The following is a 15,222-nucleotide window of genomic DNA, read 5'->3' as shown; positions in this document are numbered from 1 at the left end:
GGAGCTCTGGCAACAGCCCGGCCTACAGTTCTGGCCTCCCCAGCACCCATCTTCTTCCAACCTCCTGACCCCAGAGTTGACACTGCTGCTGTGAGCCAAACACACAGAAACCAAAGGAGGAGCACCGTCTGGGGAGGAGCGCCCCCAGAGGGAGGGGAGAGGGGGAGCGTCCAAAACAAAGGCAGGGACTGGTCAGCCCAGTTCTGACGAGTCCCCCACCTCACGCCGGCAAGGGAAAGCCTGGCTAGCCGCGCCCCGCAGGAGAGAGAGGGCACCTTCCCTGAGGGACACAGCCGGCGGCGTCCGTGAGCAGGTGCCATGCAGGCTGCACGCAGAGGGCAGCGCTCCTACCCTGCACGCACACCTCAGCCAAGGCCGCGCGGCGGGCACTGCAGACCTGCGCGCTCTCCGCCAGCAGCCGACGCCACGCCCAGGGGCGGGGCCACGCAGGCTCCTGCCCGCAGGGCGCGCCCGCCAGACTGACGAGCACCTCACACCAGTACCTGGCTGGCGGGCACCTGCGCGCGCCGAAAGGACCCCTGCTGGTGAGAGCATGGCCCGGGCCTGACCCCGCGGAGACGGGCGCTCCGAGGCAGACCAGCAGAACAGTGTGTGAAAAGCTGGCGCGCCCGGCCGCGGGCAGTGAGGGCGACGGGGCCTCACGGCAGACACGCACGGACTCCGAGCAGCTGCGGGCCGCCCGAGTCAACGTGCCGCTGCGACACGGGAGCGCCCGGTACTCCTCCCGCAACTCCTCGGGGTGAAGTTCTTCCGAAATAGAGAGAGTGGTAGAGATGCATGGAAACAGCACTCGTCCCGCAAGACCGCACACGACAGGACCCGCGCGACGCAGGCCGAGACGTTTGCCCACGACGTGGGCCGGCTGGCCGTGAAAGAACTCGCCCCCGGGGGTCAGAGAAAAGGGCACTGAAGCACATGAAAAAAACAAACATAAGACCCCTCCGAGGTGCTCCCTCCTGCTGCGGCCAAGACCCGGCCACGGAGGAAGAGGGAGGTGAGGCCATGATGTGCCACCACTGGCGGCTGGCACTGGGGAGACTCGGCCAGCGTCCAGGACCGCCAAAAGGGTCACATCGTGCCCTCCCAAAACGCCGTGCCACTGGGAGCCAAGCACAAGCTTCTTAGGACACGCACAACCCCGACATGTGCGAAGAGCTCTGAAAATGAAGGTTCCCACGCAGGGAACTCGGGTGGATTCAGGGATGTCACATGTCTCCCCCGAATACACCAGGTGATAAGATACCAGTGACAGGGCTTTCTGCCCCTAGTGACTACAGCAACGTTCCAGCTCTAAGAATGAACTCACGAGAGCATGCGATGTAGACACACAAGGGGCCACAGATGTCTCTGTGTAACAGGTGTCAAAACAGCAGAATCTTTGTAAGGGGCATTCATAACCAGTAATCCTGGCTCTTCAACCCCCCTCCAGGATAAAGTACTGTTCCTGATACTAATCAAGTGCGCTCCGTCACCTTGTCTCTATTAGACCTGCCGGATGTAGCTACAGAAATCTGTGCAGGCCAATAAACAGCACCCCAGCAAGGTGGCCAGGGTGGGCCCTACTTCCCCAGCAACAGCAGAACCACATGACAGAGTTCAAGCGACAAGGGGATGGGGAAGGGGGGGTGGGCCCTTCAGAGATCTACTCACTCTGCACAGTGCACATCCTGACCCACCACCCTGTGCTCCTTCCTACAGTACTTGGGTCTACCTTACAGCACTAAGAGCCTCCCCAAATATGGTGAAGGAGTTTCAGGAAGGCGGCAACAACTCCCCAGAAAGCACTGGACCCAATGGGCACTAAACATGTATCGGAAATAAATGAGGTCAAGGAAGTAAAATCGTGTATGTGTACAGAAAAGTAAACACATGTAGGAAAGTGATCTGAAAAGCTCTAATAATAGTTGTTCCTAGTGGAGAGGATTTTTTTCTTCATTTTTTCTTGATTATACTTTGCTGTTTTTCTAAGCTGTAAATGTATTTTTTTTTTTTTTAGTAAGGAAAAATCTTAAGTTCATTTTGGAAAATAAAACTCAAAATTATTAGCAAATACCATTTTCATCTCTTGGCTTGGCAAGTATTCAACAGTCTGGTAATGTGTCACGTGAGCAAGGATATTTGAAAACATGCATTCTGATAAGTGACTATTCGGAATATGAACGGGCACTACTGTGGAGAATAATTTATCAGTATGTACTAAAATTACAAATGTACATAAAGCTTCCTAATAATTGCATTTTCAGGGCTTAATCCTGTAGATACACTACACACCTGAAAGCTTAGCAGACGGCTCATCTCCGCATTTTGTGTGAGAGCAAAAGGGCGACATAAAATTTTATAAACAGGGTACTGTTGAAATGAATTGGACCAATCCATAAGGGAAAATGCCACCGAGCCCCAGTGAGGACTAAAGAAACTGCATATGTATAATGCAAGATCTCCAAAACACCATCAAGAAGAAATAACCTAAAAGAGGCCCCTAGTCCCCTAACAGAAATAACACCCCCACAACAATGAGCACATCTACGGGCAGATCTTGGTTCCTAGATACCATTGCCACTGAAAGCAACCAGGCTCCTCGGACTAAAGTCTGGTTCTGGACAGGCCGGGGCAGGAAAGCAAGAGAACAGCCTAGAACATCTTGTAGCAAATGTAACCGAGAGCTCAGGGTACTGGGGACTAGTCAAAAGTCACCGGCCACATGCCAACGTGAATACACTGAACAGGACTGAACTGCCCTTAAAAATGCTTAAGATGGTAAATGGTAGGTTATGGGGTTTTGACCACAATTAAAAATAAAGACACCAGGGGCACCTGGATGGCTCAGTGGTTAAAGCCTCTGCCTTCAGCTCAGGTCATGATCTCAGGGTCCTGAGATCGAGCCCCGCATCGGGCTCTCTGCTTGGCGGGGAGCCTGCTTCCCCCCCTCTCTCTCTGCCTGTTTCTCTGCCTACTTGTGATCTTTGTCTGTCAAATAAATAAATAAAATCTTTAAAAAATAAATAAATAAATAAAGACACCAGGGCCAGCCCACAGTGGCTCCTACTTGTTGAGTTTGCAACAATTTGAGCTTCAAAGCTAATAATAACAGTAAAAGAACTTTAAAATACAAAAACCTAGGGGCAGGGTGCCTGGGTGGCTCAGTGGGTTAAGCCTCTGCCTTCGGCTCAGGTCATGATCCCAGAGTCCTGGGATCGAGCACCACATTAGGCTCTCTGCTCATTGGGGAACCTGTTTCCCCCCCAACTCTCTGCCTCCCTGCCTACTTGTGATCTCTGTCTCCCTCTCTCTGTCAAATAAATAAAAATCTTTTAAAAAAAAAAAAAAGAAAGCAAGCAAGCAAGCAAGCAAGCAAGCAAGCAACCTAGGGGCACCTGGGTGGCTCAGTCGGTTAAGTGCCCGACTTCAGCTAAGGTCATGATCCCTGCATCCTGGGATCGAGCCCCGCATCGGGCCCTCTGCTCAGTAGGGAGTCTGCTTCTCCCTCTCCCTCTGCTCTTTTCCCCAATAGTTCACATGCACTCTCTCTAAAATAAATAAAATAAAATAAAATAAAGCAAGAAACCTGGCTGGGGCACATGGGTGGCTCAGTTGGTTGAGCATCTATCTCCAGATTTCACTTCAGGTCATGATCTCAGGGTCATGGGATCAAACTCCAGGTCAGGCTCTGCACTCAGTGGGGAGTTGGCTTGGGGCTCTCTCCTCTCCTTCTGGCCCTCTATACTCACTCTCTAATAAATAAATCTTTAAAAAGAAAAATGCAGAAACCTGGCAAGTGGTGAGTCAGCTTCAGCAGGAATGGAGCAAACAGACCTTGATCAGCAAGTCTGGGTGCAGTTTGTGAATCAGGCGGCAATACAGGATTGATGTGAATTTCCTGACTGAATGGTCCAAGAATGGGTGGTCCTTATATCAAGAAAACACACACTGTGGGGCACCTGGGTAGTTCAGTGGGTTAAGGCCTCTGCCTTCGGCTCCGGTCATGGTCCCAGGGTTCTGGGATCGAGCCTCTCATCGGGCTCTCTGCTCAACAGGGAGCCTGCTTCCTCCTCTCTCTCTGCCTGCCTCTCTGCCTACTTGCAATCTCTAGCTGTCAAATAAATAAAAATCTAAATTAAAAAAAAAAAAAAAGAAAGAAAAGAAAACACACACTGAGGGCGCCTGGATGGCTCAGTTGGTTAAGCGTCTGCCTTCAGCTCTGGTCATGATCCCAGGGTCCCAGGATCGAGCCCCACATCCGGCTCCCTGCTCAGTGGGAAGCCTGCTTCTCTCTCCCTCTGACACTCCCCCTGCTTGTGCACAGCCTCTCTCTCTCAAATAAATAAAATCTTTTAATTAAAAAAAAGAAAACACACACTGAAGGAAGAAGGGTCATGGAACATCATGTCTGCAATTGCTTTTTTTTTAAGATTTTCACTTATTTATTTGTTTATTAGAGAGAGAGAGAGAGCACGAGCAGTGGGAGGAGAGGGAGAAGCGGGCTCCCTGCTGAGCAGAGAGCCCGACATGGGGCTCAATCCCAGGACCCTGAGATCATGACCCGAGCTGAATGCAGACACTTAACCGACTGAGCCACCCAGGTGTCCCAAACAATTGCTTCTTAAGTGGGTTAGAAATGTTAATACTTGGGAATATGGGTGAAAGGTCTCTGAGTACCCTGTGTACTCTCTATGCAACTTCTTTGTAAACTTAACATTGTTTCTATATAAAAAGGTAAAAATTCAATTGTCTACAGCAAAACTGATACTGTTGGCTTCAGTACAAGTGCAGGACTGCCAAGAGCTATACAAAGACAGGCGGCAGCATCCGTGGAGCGCTCCTGCCCACCAGATCCTGCGGCCCAAGAGAAATCGTGTCAGGGGCTCACGGTGTCGGCGACAAGCGGCGGCTAGCAACACCACGAACCGTACAAGCACTCGACCCAAAAGTAGACCGATGAGGGAGGAACAGAGCACACGAGAAACAGAAAGCAAACAGGGACGTGGCCGACAAACACAAACCTATCAATAATTACACTCGGTGAGAAGCAGAACCAAAAGGTACCAGGTGTCAGACTAGATTAAAAAAGTATAACAAGGGGCGCCTGGGGGGCTCCGTCGGCTGAGCCTCCAGCACATGGTTTCAGCTCAGGTCATGATGTCACGGTCCTGGGATGGAGCCCCGGGTCGGGCTGAGCTTCAGTGGGAAGCCTGTTTGTCCCTCTCCCTCTGTCCCTCCCCAACTCGTGCTCACTCACTCTCTCTCAAATAAAGAAAGTCTTTTAAAAAAAGAAGAAAAAGAAGAAGAACTCACCACTGTGGCACCGGCTGGCTCAGTTGGTAAAGCACACAACTCCTGATCCCGGGGTTGTGAGTTCAAGCCCCACGCTGGGTGTGGAGCCCACTCAAACACAAATTAAACAAACACAGCAATGATTTTAAAAAAAAAAAAAAAAGGATAAAAAAAATTTAAAAATTTAAAATTTAAAATTTAAAAAGGATAAAAAAATTTAAAAAAAAAAGGACAATCCACCATTCTCTGAAAAGACTATGAAAACACAGCTCCCTTTTCCAGCTACATGGCTGTATGGGGCCAGATTTTCTACACACACACATATATACACACAACACACAGCAACAGACTGAACGCAGGCGCAGACAGGACAACCCCACTGTCTGCTGTCCATCCAGACACTAAGGAGAGTTCTACAACCATTACGAGGAAAATAAAAGCAAGCGAGGCAGTATGGCTCTATTAACGTCAGGCCAAGTAGAACTCAAAATGAGAAACATTACCACAAGTAAAGATGGTCATTTCACGATGAAAGAGACTCATTTCAACGAGACATAACGATCCTAGAATGTGTAGGTACTTAACAACAAAACACGTGAAGCCCAAACACACAGAACCACGAGGAGAAACAAATCTGAGACAACCAGAGACGTGACGGCCACTTGCTCAGTAACTGGCAGAGCTGTGCAGTTCCCCAGGGAGCGGTTTGGCGATGTCTTCCCAAGTTTGACACATAGCTGCCGCATAAATGGCAACTCAGTTATTAGGTATTTACCCAAAAAAAATGCCACATGTGTCCATGCAATGACCCGTTCACGAACGCTAGGTCGTGGTGTAGACATACGGTAGACTGCCACTCGACATCACGGGTGAGTAAAGGGTCGCTGAACAAAGAATATGCCCAGCCTGGGGGCACCGGGGTGGCTCAGGGGAGTAAGGATCTGCCTCTGACTCAGGTCATGACCGGGTCCTGGGATCGAGCCCGCATCAGGCTCCCTGCTCAGCAGGGAGCCTGCTTCTCCCTCTTGTGCCCTGCTCGCACTCGCCCCCTCAAATAAATAAAATCTTAAAAAAAAAAAAAAAAGGAGTACGTACTGCCTGAATCCATGTGTGTGAGATTCTCGAACAGAAACCCGTCCCGATGGGCCGGCTAGAGTCCCAACCTTCGGAACAGCGGCTGCCTCAGGGGAGGGGGAGGCATCCTAGGAGGCAGGAGGGACCTTCTGAGTGACAGTAATGGTCTGTTCTTTGGCAGGGCTTCGGGACGCACAAGCGTACACTGCTGTTAAAATTTAGCTAATGTACTTTTTAAGATGCGTATGTTTCGGTGTGTATAACTTTTAGAGCAAAAGAAAACCATAAACGATATTGAGCCACAGCTACTGACAAGCCTGCTGAAGCACCCAGACAGGAGTGGAATGGTGTCTGTAACTGACCCTGAAATGCACCAGAGGCAGGGCAAGGGTTCGGATGGGCTCAGAGACACACGGGTAGGTGTGCATAACAAACCAAGTTAATGGCAGAATCTAAGTGGTGGGTGGACAGGGATTTGCTGTAAAATCCTTTCAACTCTGCTGGATTCAAGAAGGTTCATGATCAAATGCTGGGGGGCGGACTGCACAGTCTTCTTCCAAGGAGGAGGCTGAAGGTAAAATCCTGGGGGAGAGGAGCCTTCTTTTTTTAATAGATTTTATTTCTTTATTTGACAGGGAGAGACAGAAAGAGCACAAGCAGGAGGAGGGGCAGAAGGAGAGGGAGAAGCAGGCTCTCCGCCGAGCTGGGAGCCCGATGCAGGGCTCCATCCCAGGACCCTGTGATCATGACTGGAGGTGAAATCAGACGCTTGGCCAACTGAGCCACCCAAGCATCCCCGAGAGGAGGCCTAACAGGGCCTGGCATGGGTCTGACCTCCACGCAGAAGGTCAGGTCAGCTTCGGATACTGTTACACCACAGAATGTACACGGGTGATAGTCACTGAGAGGGACATGTCTCCTGGCAGTTAGACCTGGGACATTTGCTGACATGTGACCCGTAGGGTGAGAGACCTACCACATGGTCAGTCCAAGCGTTAGATTCATAAACTGCATCCCCGCCAGGTCGACAGTGAGGGAAAATGCAATGTTCTAGAGCACCCAGGACTGCAGAGTTAATGGTAAGGACACACAGAAGACACACTGGCTTGTGGGTCCAACAGTGCAGGGAACTATAGTAAAGAAGTGTCTCTCTCCCGAGAGTCACGAGCAGCAGCAGGTCAATCAGCAGGTCCCGCATGAGGGAGGGGCTCCACACGTAAGGACAGGAGTTCGCTCGTCCACACCCACAGTGCTCGCTTTCAGAGTGCAACAATCCTTCCCGCCTCCCAGGTTACAAGATACCCACCTTCCTAAGCCCAAAACAAAAGCCTAAATCCCCACATCCTGCTGCACTTGGTGAAGCGGATTAGTCCCACTGCACGCATCCAATCCCCACAATCAAATGTCTTAATTCTTGGCACAAGCCCAGTCAAAAAACCGCTACTATTCAGGCACACTTAGGAGGAAAAAGTAACATTTCTGGCCGGCAGAGCACAGCACAGGTCGCCCTACGACCCTGTATGGCCTGTCTGTGCGTCAGGTGACCGTGGAGACCAGGTGCTCAGAACCTCTGGGTGAGACCGAGACCAATTCCCCCCAACTCCCCCAAGACGGTCCTTGCACAGGACTCCCACCTCACCTCCCTGATCTCCAGGGTTTTCCTCCAAACAACCTGAGTCTGTTTTCACAAAGCCAGGGACCAGGCGGCACACACACACAGCTCTTCTCCCTCAGCCCTGGACGCCCCAGATCCAGGCGTGGCAGGGCCGGTGCCCCCACCCCCGAGGCCTCTCCTGGGCGTGCGGACAGTGTCTCCTCCCCTTGTCCTCATGTGGTCGTCTCTCTGTGCGTGTCTGCACCCTGACTGCCTCCTCTGATGAGGACCCCAGTCGCACTGGCGTAGAGCCTGCCCTAGTGACCTTGTTTTGCCTCAGTCACCTCTTTAAGAGCCCTCTCCAAGTACAGTCCCGTTCTGAGGTCCTGGGGAATCTCGGGGCTTCACCCCGTGGACTTGGGGGGAAAGGTTCAGTCCAGAGCACCTGGGGAGCAGGGTTAGATGAGGAACGAGCTGTGGTGCATCGAAAGTACTAGAAGTTGGGGCAAAGGAGCTTTATTTCAGGATTTTCTCTACGCTTGTCCTTGACACCTTCACAACAAAAAGGATTTGTCATTTGCTCTCATCAAAGTGCGCTTTCTCTAAACTTCCACCCTAATGGGTCCTCCAAGCCCCACTTCCAGCTGCGACCACAGAGCTCATCTGTGTCCCTGCATCTGGTCCTAGCACTCGGTCAGTGCCAGGAAGAGCTGTTACAGGCAGTGACAAACAGCCCAGCAGCTTCCGCCCTGCCCCTGGGCCCAGGGCCCTCCCAGCACCTCGGGACCCCACCCGCATGTCTCCTGCTCCTGAACAGCACCCACATGGGCCTGTGTGGGGCGAGCTGGCGCGCACCGCGCCCCCTTCTCCCACGCGTGTGCGCACCTGCTTTTCAAGCAGGATGCCGCGGCCCCAGCCCTGCTTCGCGTGGCACAAAGCATGTCCCAGGCGCTGAGATAAGGGAACAGGAGGGTCTCATGCCGACGGCTCCACAGGACTTAAGGGTGGCAGCTGACTCTCGCCACAAAGTGGGGATGAGCCGGGTTGGTGCTGCCGACAGGAAGGAAGACGTGGGAGAGCCACAGGGACCGCGTCATCAAGCCCATCGCTACAGAAGGCGCTGGTCCCTGACCTCACGGGCACAGTGCTGACGGCCCCCCTCGCTTCACAGCGGTCCCCTTGACAGTACCATCACTGAAAGAAGTGTGTTCCTCTCCAGGATGTTCCTCCCGAGTGATGTTCCGAGCCGTAGCAGAGAGACACCGTGAGTTTTGGGCCACTGGCACGGCCAGCAGGTCACGGGGTCTGGAGGCGGCAGGGACTCTATGGTTCCTTACATTGGAAACTAATAAATACAGGCACCATGGAAGCAGCAACTCTCCAAATCAGAGAGGAATGAGCCTCATGACTGCTGGCCTCCCTGGGCTTGTCTGCTGGCTGCTGGGCCTACGGTCCCTGCCAGGCACCTACCAGCTCGGTGGCACTACATGGTCACCCAAGAGTCCCTGTGAAACTGACCGAGAGGCAAGACAAAACAAGGCACAGACCCCAAAATCCCTGTTACCCCATGTTACGACTGCGACATGTTGTAACTGGCCATTGCTTTTTGTTTTTTGGTTTTTTAATTTTATTCATTTGACAGACACAGATCACAAGTAGGCAGAGAGGCAGGTGGTGGGGGGAAGCAGGCTCCCCACCGAGCAGAGAGCCCAATGCGGGGCTCGATCCCAGGCCCCCAAGATCATGACCCAAGCCAAAGGCTGAGGCTTAACCCACTGAGCCACCCAGGCACCCCCTGGCCGTTGTTTAATGGGAGAAAAGAAGAAAGTAAAAAACAGTGCATTGCTTATATGAAGTACCATTTCCTTAAATTCTCATTTCAGCTATGCACGCACACACACACGCCTGTGGAGAAGGCTGTCTGACATCTGGAGACAAAGGTTTTGTAAAGACACTGGTCCAGCCAAGCTCCCAGTTCCTCACAGACACTGCCTGACGGATGGTCCAGCAGCTACCGGAGCTGACGGCCGAGGGACCATAACTTGGGGGGCTGTTTTCTCCCCACTTTTTATAGGAAAACTCAAAAACTCACACAAGTGAACAGAATAATGTATGAGGAAGACCCACGACCAGTGCATTCCACTATCTCCCCTCAGTTTTCTTTCCTGTCTGGGTAAAGCCAGGTGCAGGGGTCCCACCATTTTACCTATAACTGGCTCAGCGTGGAGGTCGACCAGCTCAGAACTCAGCCACACGTAATACAGACATTATATGCAACAACATTAGTAATAACTCCCTGCTACTACTTACCACCCAGTCCTACATTTCCAGAGCACCTTATAGCCTTTCTTTATTTACATTTACAGAAAGCACAATAAAGTCACCCAATGTAAAAATATTTAACCATTCAGGTTGAAAGCCCGGCCGCCGGAGGGGTGACCAGCAGCAGCAGAAGCTGGGCCCCGCACCACAGAGGCCTGGTGGTGACCTCCCACAGCCTGGGGCCCTCGTCCGATCAAGCATACGGTCCAACTCATGAGTACACCGAAGCTTCTCACAAAAAAGAATTACATCTTGATAGAACAGGGTCAGAACTTGTGGTACTTGGGTCCATTTTATAAGGAGGCAACATTATTTCTCCAAACCCCAAATCAGGACTTGTGGTCTGAGAGACAGCAGTCACTCTGGGGACATGTGGCGGGGAGAGTGGCCCCCCGTGGTCATTCCTACTCCCCAGGCCCCATGCCTCTAGCAGCCAGTGGACTTCCTGGTGCACACACACACATCCACCAGATGTACCAGGACCGGCTCCTCCCACCCCCCATCAGCCAGAACTTTCCATGGGACATTACAGGGGCTCCGTCACCCTCATCCTATGTGCCAGGGTAGCCTAAGAAAGGACAGGGCTGGGGGCACCTGGGTGGCTCAGTCGGCTCAGCAGACGACCCCTGATTTCGGCCCATTTCATGATCTCAGGATGGAGAGATCAAGCCCCATGTCAGGCTCTGTGCTGGGCATGGAGTTAAGATTCTCTCTCCCTCTTCTCCCTCTCCTCCCGCGCTGCTCAAGAAAGAAAGATAGGATGGAGCTGTGCCTGGGGCACTTGATATGAAACCCACCCTGTTCTACTTACTCTGGTGAGCTCTACAGCTCACCGACTCCAGTGCTGAGGAAGTAACAGGCCACATGACAACACACCTGAACAACTGCCCGAGAAAGCCCCAGCATGAGTGTCTGAAGGCCTGAAGAGGCCTAACCGTCCACAGCTTTAAAGTTAAATCTGGGGTGTCTGGCTCGCTGGCTCGGTACAGCATGCGATTCTGGATCTCGGGGTCATGAGTTCAAGTCCCATGATGCGCCGAGAGCTTACTTTTAAAGAAAATTAAAATAAAAGTTAAAAATAAAGTTTAAAACTGCAATGTTGAGAGAGCTAACCTGAAGAGAAATTTAAATGTCCAAACTGTACTTTCTGGGCGCCTGGGTGGCTCAGTTGGTTAAGAGGCTGCTGCCTTCTGCTCAGGTCATGGGTCCGGGTCCCGGGATCGAGTCCCACATCGGGCTCCCCGCTCAGCGGGAAGCCTGCTTCTCCCTCTCCCTGCCTCTCTGCCTACTTGTGAGATCTGTCAAATAAATAAATAAAAAATCTTTAAAAACAAAATAGCAAACTGTACTTTCTTTCTTTCTAAGATATTATCTATTTGACAGAGCATGCACAAGCAGGGCGGAAGGGGGTGTGCAGGGCGGATCGCAGAGGGAGAAGCAGGCTCCCCACTGAGCAGGGAGTCCGATACAGGGCTCCATCCCAGGACCCTGGGATCATGACCTGAGTCCAAGGCAGACGCTTAACCCACTGAGTCCCCCAGGTGCCCCCAAACTGCACTTTCATAAAACTATTAGGTCATTACTTCTGCTATTTTGGCTTGAACTTGGGTATAACTTTTAAAATAGATCAATCTGGTTAATGGAGCATAACGAGGACAACGCAAGCACCAAGTGTCATGAGCTGGTGGTGACCTCACACTGAATGGAGGAGCAGAGCAGAAAGGCTCTGCCTACTTGAGACTGGCAGAGAGCAAGAGGAAAAGTGTGCTAAGTTGTGGCCTGGATAGGAATTCCCGCCCCAGAGCTGTCTGCTGGCCTGCCTGTGGGAAAATGAGCTAGGGCAGGGGCCTAATACAGAGGAAACACAGAACTCCTGCATTAGGCAACCATGTAACAAGTGATTATCTTCTCCAACAAATGATTATCTTCTCCAACAGACACAATGAGATTCATCCTTAACCTTCTCTAGGCCTAAATCTTCACACTGCCCCCACCTCAAAAATTCTTGACTTTCACTGGCTTCTCACTTCTATTTCAGGAATGTCCCACTGATTCTTCATCTCTCCCAACGTCTCTAATATTTCTATCAAACCTCATATAGGGCTCTGAAGTCCGTCAATCTATCCCATGCTTCTCTGTCACAGAACCAGGTTAGCATCCGTCCGAAGGGAGGGACCCTGCTCAGCCAGCCCCGTCTGGCCTGAGTGTGGAAGATACTTCGAGGCCAAGACTGGTGACCCGCTGGGCCGGGAGCAACGCTGACAGCCAAGAGTGCTGGGGACGGGCCATCTGTGCAGGTCCCGGCCCACCTGCCTGTATGTAGCAGGGAAGGAGGCCGTGGACTGACTTTCTTCTGGAGCCTTCCACCGGCTGTAGCAGAAACATTAAACTCAGCTCTCCCCTTCAGGGTGGGCAGCATCTCTCGGCTGTCTAGCGCCTGCAGGCTGAATCACTTTCTCGGGCTGTTTTCCAGACTTCGGTAACCGCAGCTGGTACCACACTTTAATTAGACATAACACAACACGTTGCCGACAGAACACAACAAGGAGGAAAGGAAGTGAGGGAAAATAACCACCCGATCCGCGGAGGGCCACCGGGGGCCACACGGATTTCAAGTTCAACCTTTCAAGAGGGGGCACCTTGGGAAACAAGGGGATGAGTCCGCTGAGGGCACAGCTGGCTCGGGCCAGCACAGGCTGTGCAACCAGAGGACCTACCCGAGCCTGTCTGAGAACTGCACACAAAAGCGCACACTAAGGAAACCCGCGCGCTGTAAGTCCACTACCTGGAAGAGAAGCTGCGCTGAAACCGTTTTGCACTTCAGTTCAGCTGAGCTATGACAGTCTCCCGAAACGAGAGTGACGTTACCAGCCATTCCTGCCGGTAAGGAAGGCCACATTTTGGAAGGCCACAGAAACCGAGGAGTCCCCTGAACTATGTCCGAAATGCAGCCGCCGACGGAGCGTGCCCGGAGCGGTGCGGCGGGGGAGCGGGGCCGAGCGGGGCCGAGCGCGGCGGCCCGGAGGCGCACCGTGCGCGTGTGCGCGGCACCACGAACGGGAGGCACCGAGCGGCACGTCCCTGCGCGGGGCGGACTCCCCATTGTCTCCCCCACACCGGTCCTGAAACTTTCCGGCGCCGCGACGGGCCGGCCCGTCCGCAGCCCCTGCGCCCTGCGCCGCCGGCCTGGCCATGTGCAGAGCCGGGGCTGGGGGACCCACTGACCGGAAGGGGCGGAAAGGCGTGGCTCCTTCCTCCCCCGCCGCGCGGCCGGGCCGGAGGACCACCTAACCCCCATTGTCCGGGGGCTCGTCTCCCGGCCCATCCGCGGAGCCCAACGCCCGCGGCCCAGCGCCGGGCCCGAGCGCGCGGCGCCCCCGGGGAACCCCGGCCTGCCGGCCGCCCTCTCCCCCCAAGAGTGTGCGCCCCTGACCGCCCCACGCCTGACCTCACATCTAACCTCCCCCCGTGGGACCGCCCAGCGCCCCGCGCCGGCTGGCCGTCAGCGCGGCCCCGAGGGACCTCCCAGTCCACCCCCGGCGCCCGCCCCACCGCCCCGCTCCGGGGTCTAGCCCGCCCCCCGCCTGGCCCTCGGGAGCGCCCGCCCGCGCACGCTCACCTTCTTGCCCTTTTTGCCCTCCTCCTCCATGTCGCCGCGAGCGGCCCCCGCGGCCCGGCCCGCCCCGGGAGCCCCGCGCCGCCCGTGGCCGCTACATGCTCGCCCGGCCCCGCGGCTGCCGCCGCCGCCGCTACCGCTCCTGCGCCTCCCGCCCGCTCGGCCGCACTCTCCCGCCGCGGCCGCCAGGGGACGTCCGCGCCCTGCACCCCACACCCCGCACTTCCGGGCCGATGCGCGGCCCCGCCCCGCGCCCCGCCCTGCGCCCCGCCCCCACGCCTCAGGGCCGCCGGGAACGCGCCCGCCTGGCCCCGCCCCCTCACGGCCTCGGGATCGCGCCTGCCGCGCCCCAATCCCGCCCCACGCCTTTCAGAGAGGACGAGAGCGCGCCTGCCCCGCCCCCGATCCGTCTCCGGCCCCTCAAGGCCGCAGGAGCGACTCCAACTTTTCAATTCTGCCGCCATCTTTAGGGCAGCCAACTTCCCGGCCTGCCTCGCGCTCGGGAAGGGCACGCACAGGCCAACAGGAAACGGAGGGAGGGGCTAGCCAGAAGGTGAGGGGCGTGGCCGGTGGGAGAGGGGCCAGTGGAAGGGGCGGGACTCGCGGGAAGGTCTACGGGTAAGGTGAGGGCAGGGCTGGTGGGGAGGGGAGGGCTGGAAGGCGGGGCCTGCGGCAAGGGGGCGGGGCTAGCAGGGAGGAAGGGCGGCGGGGCCGGCAGCAAGGTGAAGAGGCAGCGCTGGTGGGAAGAAGGGGGCTATCGGGAAGGGGCGGGGCCGGTGGGTAGGGGAGAGCGGGAATGGCGGGAAGGTGAGGGGGCATCTGTGGGGTAGGGGCTAGGCCGGCAGGAAAGGGGGGACCGGATGGGGAAGGGGGCGGGGCTGGCAGGAAGGAGGCGCAGCCTACGAGATGGGGCGGGGCCGGGTGGAGAAGAGGGCGGAACGCGGAGGGAAGGGGCCCGCAGGACCTAAAGGATCGGCGACCGGAGGGGGCGAGGCCAGCGGGAGGACCGGGCGTTGGGCGTGGCCAGCGGGCGAGGCGGGGCCTGTGGGGTGAAGCCCCCTCCTTTCTCTCTCGGTTTGCCCGGCGGTTTCTGGGCCCCCGTGAGGCCCCTTCTGAGACCTCCCCGCGCTAGCGCCGGTCACTCCGACTCCGAGGGCGGCAGAGGTGCGGGCGCAACAACGCCCGGGCTCTGTCCGAACGCACGTGGCCCCTCAGCAGCGCCTCGGACAACCGCTTCTTCACAGCGGAGTCCGGGCGGGCCGCGGGGCTGCCGCCCGCTGCAGGCAGGAGTCCTCGGCCGCCGGCCACGGTGTCGCCACCAGCG

The 15,222-nt window shown here is 55.2% G+C and overlaps 1 protein-coding gene across 5 annotated transcripts in view; it reads right to left on the bottom strand.

Annotated features, from left to right (window-relative positions):
- The window catches only part of CCM2 (CCM2 scaffold protein), a 44,178-nt gene extending 30,131 nt beyond the window's left edge, over nt 1-14,047 (bottom strand). For 3 of the 5 annotated variants that reach the window (XM_046020945.1, XM_046020947.1, XM_046020948.1), the window contains exon 1: nt 13,902-14,047. In XM_046020945.1, the coding sequence (XP_045876901.1) occupies nt 13,902-13,931 (30 nt within the window). In that variant the 5' untranslated portion in view covers nt 13,932-14,047. Of the gene's footprint in view, nt 1-13,067; nt 13,160-13,901 lie in introns of all 5 variants that reach the window. The other 2 variants (XM_046020943.1, XM_046020944.1) reach the window with 1 other exon arrangement.
- Between the last annotated feature and the right edge of the window lie 1,175 nt (nt 14,048-15,222).

Source organism: Meles meles, chromosome 10 (assembly GCF_922984935.1).
Source record: "Meles meles chromosome 10, mMelMel3.1 paternal haplotype, whole genome shotgun sequence".
Classification (NCBI taxonomy): Eukaryota; Metazoa; Chordata; class Mammalia; order Carnivora; family Mustelidae; genus Meles; species Meles meles.
This window is presented reverse-complemented; position numbering and strand designations above follow the sequence as displayed.